Source organism: Kryptolebias marmoratus, unplaced genomic scaffold, assembly GCF_001649575.2.
Source record: "Kryptolebias marmoratus isolate JLee-2015 unplaced genomic scaffold, ASM164957v2 Scaffold24, whole genome shotgun sequence".
Classification (NCBI taxonomy): domain Eukaryota; kingdom Metazoa; phylum Chordata; class Actinopteri; order Cyprinodontiformes; family Rivulidae; genus Kryptolebias; species Kryptolebias marmoratus.
The window spans coordinates 92776-100869 of NW_023665758.1; the positions used below are offsets into that span (position 1 = coordinate 92776).

At 40.7% G+C, this 8094-nt stretch overlaps 1 protein-coding gene across 1 annotated transcript in view; it reads right to left on the minus strand.

The window, feature by feature from the left end:
- Window positions 1-7323, minus strand: part of LOC108250578 (storkhead-box protein 2) — a 20710-nt gene extending 13387 nt beyond the window's left edge. Inside the window, exon 1 of the mRNA XM_017440528.3 lies at window positions 6365-7323. Coding sequence (XP_017296017.1) covers window positions 6365-6704 — 340 coding nt within the window. The 5' untranslated portion in view covers window positions 6705-7323. The remainder of the gene's footprint in view (window positions 1-6364) is intronic.
- Window positions 7324-8094: the final 771 nt, after the last annotated feature.

The following is an 8094-nucleotide window of genomic DNA, read 5'->3' on the forward strand; positions in this document are numbered from 1 at the left end:
AATAGATCTATGCATTAAAAGCAGCAAGTGTCTGAAAAACATCACAACTTACATACAAAAACTTACAAAAGCACAAAAAAATACTTCAAAAACACTCCACAGAAATAAATTTCACTTGTCTGAATTTTTTTATGTACATATATGCATCTTTTAATGGTTTAAAATAAAAAAAATAAAATTAGAAAAGTCCAGTTATTTCCATGCAGTGTCCAGAAAGAGGTGTGGTTCAGCTTGTAGGGCACCACAACTACTTCCACCCACCTCCATCATCATCATCATATGAAATTACTTTTTGTCACAACAAAAAATAGTGGCTGGTAAAATATTTGAGAGGCTGGTAAAAAAAATTGTCTATGGCTGGTGGACAAAATTTTTAATTTCCACCCCTGGTTGTGACTGACTTTTATCTACAACCACAACAAATTTTAGCCCTAATATCTATAACACTGACTAAATTATAGCCATTTTTGTATTTCCCAAGGTCAGTTGGTTGTGGTGGCCATCTTGAAATGGATTGGTTTCAAAAGTTAATCTTTCTTAGATGTACATCCAATGATTATTTTCTGAAAGTTTCATGACAGTACATCTAGTGGTCCATTATATATTTTTTAACACCCCTACATGAACAGACACATTTCACTTTTCAGCAACAGGGGATTATAACAGACTAATACCAGCATTAAATTTTATGTTGTTAAATATAGACAATAGTGCTGTTACATTACTATTGAATCTGGATTGTGAGCCAATACTGATTTCCATTTTTCGTACTGCTCTAACCTGCTGATGCAAATTTTTTCAGATCTCCTCCAGATTATTAGACATAGGGATTCGTACAAATAAAACCCAAACGAAAAATAATTACAGTACATCCAGCATTTCCTCTAGCAATATCCAAGAGGGGCGTCCCACACCGCCATGAAGGTCATGGCATTTGATAAATTAATAAATGTCTATACTTGTTTGCTTGTTACCAATTTACTGCGGCTGGGGGAGACACCAAAGTCAATACATCATCACATACCCATCCCTCACGCCGCTCCTACCCTTACTTTGGTTTTAAAACAAGGAACTATTTAAAACTTCTGACATGAAATAAGGCAGAAATGAGCAGCCAGCTTTGGACTGAAATTAAAAGTTCCAGACAAATTTATGAAGTTGAGAACAGACACGTTGTTAACATCTAAAGTTTCCAAATTGTCCCAACAAATGGTATTTTTTACGCTGGAACCTGCAAGAAAATTTTTTTCAACCAATTTTCTCTACAAACTGTTATGTGCCGTGGAGCAAGATACTACAATATTATTGTTAGTTAATGTAGAAAACTTAACCTGCCATGGCTTCAAGCACTGGTGGAGAAAATGGAGGGTTTAAACCCATAAAGCCTCTCCTGTGTTGCGTCATGATGCACAGCCAGAAATCAGGGATAAGAGGACACAAAAAGAAGCTGTCGCAAGCAGCTTTTACTGATGACAGTAATATATTTAAAACAAGTATATTTGTTTAATTCTTTGAGAAATCTGTGTTTACCATCTGATAGTTGATTGCGAAACAGCTGCCATGATGCGTAACAGTGATAATTAACTGTCTGTGAGGACAAACTGCACCACGCTAAAGCTTCAATTTATTTGGTTTTCGCAAAAATTATTATATTTGGCTAATGTTGGTCACATCTTATAAATCAGTGCATCTTAACCACAAGGCAAAGTGGTGTGGTACATTCTTTCTTTTTTGTACTTAAATTTTTTGTTGTTTTGATTAGTGTTAAAATGATACAAGTCTATATTTCACATTCTGAGTCACTAAGAAGTAATTTAACCAACAAAGAAATGACAATTTGTTATTTTCTCTTTCTAGGATCTTTACACAGCTGCTTACTAACTCCTGATTTCTCTTAAACCGGACATTTCTCCTAAAATCATTTGTAAGTGCATCCTGTCATTGGTAATTTTTATTACGATAAGATTACATTTTCACAGACATTGCTGCTAATTATAACAAATAAAGCATGCAGATCTTTGCTGAGGCAACACCAATGTTCTACAGCGGCCTAGCTGCTGTCAGGTGTTGGACTATGAACTGAACCAACACCTGACAGAAGGTTAGAGATGAACTGAACCTGACCAAACCTCACACGTGCACACACACACACAGACAGATAAAACTGGGCACAACAAATGCAAACTGCCGTTATAAAAAGCAAAACATAAGCTCTAATTTTTTGTGTTGTTGTGTCACTGAAACAGGAATTGCTGACATCAGAATAATGTAAGATTATAACTTCTTAGTGTTACTTTTTTGTGCACATCTCAAAACATTACAGATGTGCACTCTTTCCTACTATGGATTTGCCCAGAAAAGAGGAGAGAGGAGTCAGGTGGGTGTGGGGATAATTACAAGCACCCGGCTGAGCACCTCGGTGTTGGAGTTTTCCCCGGTTAGCAAGAGGGTCACTTCTCTGTGGCTATGAGCTGCAGGAGGGAAGGTTCTGACTGTTGTTTGTGCTTATGCACCAAACAGCAGTTCAGATTACCCTGCTCGATTAAAGAGAGGAACAGAGCTGTCAACTGATCACCACCTGGTGGTGAGTTGGATCCGGTGGTAGGGGACGCTGATGGACAGACCTGGTAAACCCAAACAGGTAGTGAGGGTGAACTGGGAGTCCTCTGTTCATGAAATCTGCAAAAAAATCCTCCAGGAGTTTTTTATGTGTCCTGGGGCAAGTCAGGAACATAAAATCCGAATGGGCCATGTTCAGGGCCTTTATTGCAGATGCAGCTTCAAGGAGCTGTGGCCTGAAGGTCATTGGTGCCTGTTGCAGCAGTGATGGAGGCCATCAAGCTGAAGAAGGATGCCTTTAGGGCTTGGCTGTCTTTGAGAACTCCCGAAGCAGCTGACAGGTACAGGGTGGTCAGAAGGACTGTAACCTCTGTGGTTGTGGATGCAAAACTCAGGCATGGGAGGAATTTAGAGGCCATGGAGAAGAACTTTTGCTTAAGGAGGTTCTGGTAAATCATTTGACGACTCAGAAAGGAAAAGCGGGTCCCATCTCAGGCTGTGTCTGGTCTGGGCCACCCGCTGAATTTTAGCCCAACTAACCATTGTGGTCTATGAACACTCCTTTTTATCGGCTGCAGCAGTAATCTCCTTCCGTGAGTTTTGAACCATTTGATTATGTTTGTGATCTCTCATAAAGGGATTATATAAATACTGATACAGGCGAACCAGCTCCACTAGAGCAGCAAAATCATCCATTTTGAATGGAGCGCGGCGCATGCGGTCCACACGAAGTTAGCAAAATTGGGAGGTGCACAACCACGCAACGCAACACCGCCTTCGAGCAAGGACGGGGACAGCGCGATTGTGTCACTGTTGGTGCCCGCACGGTGACCGGTGGGGGTGCCGGTGGAAAAAAACGTGTATAAAAAAAAATTACGTATATTACAATAAACAAGCGGAGATTAGCTTGGCGGAGGGGCAGGAAAAGCCTGGCAGGCCGCTAGGCTTATAATACACTGGGGGAAACCCTATATTTTGCTGAACTCTGAGGTCCAATGACAATATTAATCCAATGCGAATAGACATCTCTGTGATTTGGACAGAAATGTGCGGGATCCAATATGTAATTAGGCGTTTTTTTTGTTTCGTGGGCACATTTTTTTTTTGCTTTTGGTGATGGAGGCTGCATTGGAGTGCATAGATAACCTTTTGTGTCCTGTGCCAGCAAAACCTTATTGACCCGTAACGGTCGCCATAAAAAAAAGACAAGGCTGAAGAGAAGGAGCAAAATCACATGCAAATGGTGGCTCACATCATCCATTGGTCTGTGTGGTAAGAATAATTTTCTTCTGTTCGTAGCCTACTATACAGCTGGCTAGTGCTGGCAGTAACACAGCACTGAGCTGTAAGCTGTAAGCAGATGTTATGCAATATGCAGCACGTTAACATCATATCGGGATCTGTCCGTAAATTTCAGCAAAATCTCAGGCTTCAGTTATCCCGTACGAATGTGCCACATAAAAAGCAGACGTTGGGGAATAACTTATTTATTACATTGGGTCACTAGGTAAAACTAGTGCCCCATAGTCAATTTACATGCATTTTGTGCTTCACAATGGTCTGTGCACCTCGCAAGTATGTGGTCACCAATCTTACATCTACACTTGACAAAAATACAGAAAACTTTACAATTTAGATTAGACTGAGGATGTTTCAATCATTTTTGAAGTGTTTTAAACACTTAAACTCAGAAGACAATGTTCAAATGCCCCTTAAATTCATAAAACATAACAGAGACATATTTTAGTGTATTTAAGCAAGTTTCAGCACTTTGTAGTTTGATACTGTCAACTGAAAAAGTCTGTGTGGCGATACACACATTCTCATGGCAGATCATAAGTTTTATATAAAAGCTTTGTTTTCACGAGGAGGGATCTCAGATTTTCTGATTTAGGAGTTTACAGAAGTCAACTCATCACCATCAGAATTACTCTGGTCTTTCTGAAAGCGAGTATTTGCCTGTTAGGTCTTAACATTGTTGTCTTTAAGAAAACTCATGTGGCTGTGTGTACACTAAATGATGACTCAGGCTTATGCTAAAATCTAGCTGATAATACAACTGTTAGAAGAGTTAGTATAACTTGATGATGTTATGCTTTAACATTGGTCATTTTATTAAACTCCTGGTCATAATGAGCTGTCTTTATTTCAAACCTAAGTAGCCTATAATGACTGTGTTCTCTATGTGACATTGGTTGCTGTTCTAAATCTAGTTGTTTAATACGGTTCTGAAGCCTGATTCAGCTTGTGTGTGTACATTGTGATTATGAGAACAAATTTAGCTGGTTTTGTGTTCAATTGTGATTTATTTTTCAATCTGGTTTAATGACATTAAATGGTAACTGAGTGTAATGAAGACACTCATCCTATGTCCTGCTGTTATAGGACATGTTAACTTTTGTTCAGGAGCTGGAATCGTTAAAAGTGTTGAGACTATAACATTACCAAATGTTCTTTTAACTTAACCTACACTTCTTACATAAATGCAATGAAACCTTGTAATACGGATGTGGACAATAATGTTTTTTATCCATGTCTGTGCAATGTTGCCAACTTAGCGACTTTATCTCTATATTTTGTGAGTTTTCAGACTCCTCTTCTGACTATTTTTCAAAAAACCGACTAGTGAGTTTTTCTGGTGTTATTGGAAACTTCTGAAGACTGACATGAAAACAAATACGGTTCTAACAGCGGGTGCTGCCGTAGGCCTCTGCCCTGTCCGGAAGCACTCACAGGCGGCTCAGTCCTCACCCATATTCCCAGCTGCAGTCAAACAGGAGATATTCAGCCCATCCCATCCAAAACCAAAATGAATCACGCATAAGCAAAGCAGCCTCTGACTGATTCTTAGCAGAAACCATCAATTTTCTTTTCCGTTTTTTTTCTTTCCAAGTTACAGAGGAGCTGGTGCCTATCTCCAGCAGCTACTGTGCGAGAGGTGGGGGACACCCTGGACAGGTCTCCAGTCACAGGGACACAAAGATAAACAAGACAAACAACCACTCACAACAAGGGACAATTTTGAGTTACCAACCTAACACGCATGTTTTTGGTCTGTGAGAGGAAACCGGAGTACCCAAAGAAAGTCCACGTGTGCACAGGGAGAACATGCAAACTCCAAATGTCCTCGCCATGCACACATAGGTTTTCTCCAGGTACTTCGGTTTCCTCCCACTGGCAGGATGGCAAAATACAAATGTAAAATTTTCTTTGTCTAAAATAAATTACTGCATTGAAATAACATGTCTCTCTTCGGTTACGTCTGCCGGTCCCAAACCCAGGTAAAGAAGAAGAGTTGAAACTGTGACATTAAAAAAAATTCAAATAATAATAATATATTTATAACTTTTTTGTTTTTAAATGTTCAGGCTATTATTTATTCACTTTTTTTGTTACAATGACATTCTTCTTCTCGGGCTAATTGTGTAAATTAGATGGTGACATCATTCGTCAACTTTTAGAATAGCCAATAGTCTTTTTCCTTACTGAGGAGTTGGCAACTCTGTCTGTGTGCGTCATTAAAATATATCATACACCACTGCACAATTTGTTTAATGAAAGTTTCAAAAATTAATCATTGGTTGTATGTCTAACACTGATTGACTTCAAGACCGCCGATTCAATGTTGTATCCTTTATGAAAGTGTTAACATTTCTGGGGTGGACCCTAAATCTTACCAACTCATCTGCCTGATCAGCTGCAAACTTTAATCCAGCTACAAGAGGAACTTTTAAACAAGCTGTTGTAGTTGTGAAATCCAACATCAGGGTCTGGCAGCTAAATGAGAGCCACCAGAGGGTCTTACCCAGGTATTTGATGGTGAACCCCCGCGGTGGGTTGAGGGACCTCCGCATCCATCCCTCCCTCAGCACCTCCAGATGGTCCTCCTTCCCCTGGATCAGAAGCACGTGCTCATCTATCCACCCCAGGAAGAAAGTCTCAGACACGGCTTCAGTAATCCGCTGGTTCCACATGTGCTGCTGGGAGTTCTCTGCTTTGAAATCGGCAAAAATCTCATAGCCGGTGTGATGTCTGGGCAGGTCGTCGCTCTCCGACACAGCAGCCGCACCTGCCGCCTCCCCAGCTCCGACCCTGGCCAGCACTATAGCCAAAGAATGCGGAGCTATCTGCAGGAAAGACTCCATTGTCTCCGCGGTGCTCTAGCTGGCTACCAAATCTCGCATAATCATCATATCTACCTGTTTCACAGACCTTCAGCTTTAAAAGGAACCCAAATATTCCAAGTCAGGTGGCATTGCGGCTCCGCTTTGCAGCAGCAACCGCATAGCCTTCAACGATATAACCACGGAGGTAGCTTGTTAGCTGTCTTTAGCGCTTTAGCCTAGTAAGAGACTCATTCCTGCACATTTAACTTAACCTCTATGCAGTTTATTACCGCGTGCGTGACCCGATGTTCAAATAAAAATGAAAAAATAAAAAAGCGATTAGTGTCGATTACAAACGTGACACGACATCCATAATTTTAGCTGTCAAGCCTATTGTTAGAACCTGCAGCTTGCTAGCTAGCTGGATGCTAACATGGTCAACAATTCACCCAGGCAACAGATGCGCGAGCCGCCCTCCTCTTGTCACCAGGCAGCCACGCGGTCCTGTCGGACTTCCCTTTGATGCTGCCCCGCGCGGGTTTTGAGGAGGTTAGATTTTCATTATTGTCCTGTTTCGTGTCTGGGTTTGTTTAGTGCGTGAGACCACAGCAGCGGGACGCAGGGCTGTTTCATCCAGGCACACGGAGAAGCAGACGTCGCTACGGAGCTGCGTCAGAAGAGCGCGTGAAAACAAGCTCCCGACTACGTTCACACGGTTATCCCCTCACTGCTACAGACACGACACCCTAACTCAAAACTGCTCGAATAATGGACAAAGCAAAACAGACTTAGTTACCAGAAACTGTAAAAATAAATAAATAAATAAATGTCCACAGGATAAGAGTGGGACTAGGTGTGGAAGGCTACCACTTTGACTTAAAAAAATCTCTAAGTCATAACTATGAGCTGTTATCTTAAAATATGACTTAGTATGACAAATCAAAAACTAATCATGTGAACATTTTTTTTTGCTTGAAAAGCTGTCTACAAGAAGTCTAAATTGCATGTACATATAGTCTAAAACTATTTGGCCTAAAAATGAAAGTTTAGTAGGTGTCTAAGTTTCAACTGGACATCTTTTCAACAACTTTTAGACATCCACGAGTCTAAATAGAAATGACTAATGTAAAGAAATGTTAAGTCAGAATGATGAGATGTTATGTCATAGTTATAGAACAGAACAGAACTGAACAATCATTTGTTTGTGCCCCAGTGAAGAAATTCCAGTGTTTCAGTAGGAAAGTAAAGCCAAATAGAAGCACACAGGATACACAATAAAACTTCACACTTCACACTTTGGTTTGTTGTCCAGGAATGATGTCAGTTGAGTTGCAGTTCTCCTGTTTCCCACCACCTGCACTGGATCATGGTGGGATCCCTGGATGGACCTGGCCTTCATGATGAGCTTATCCAGTTGTTTCCTCTCAGC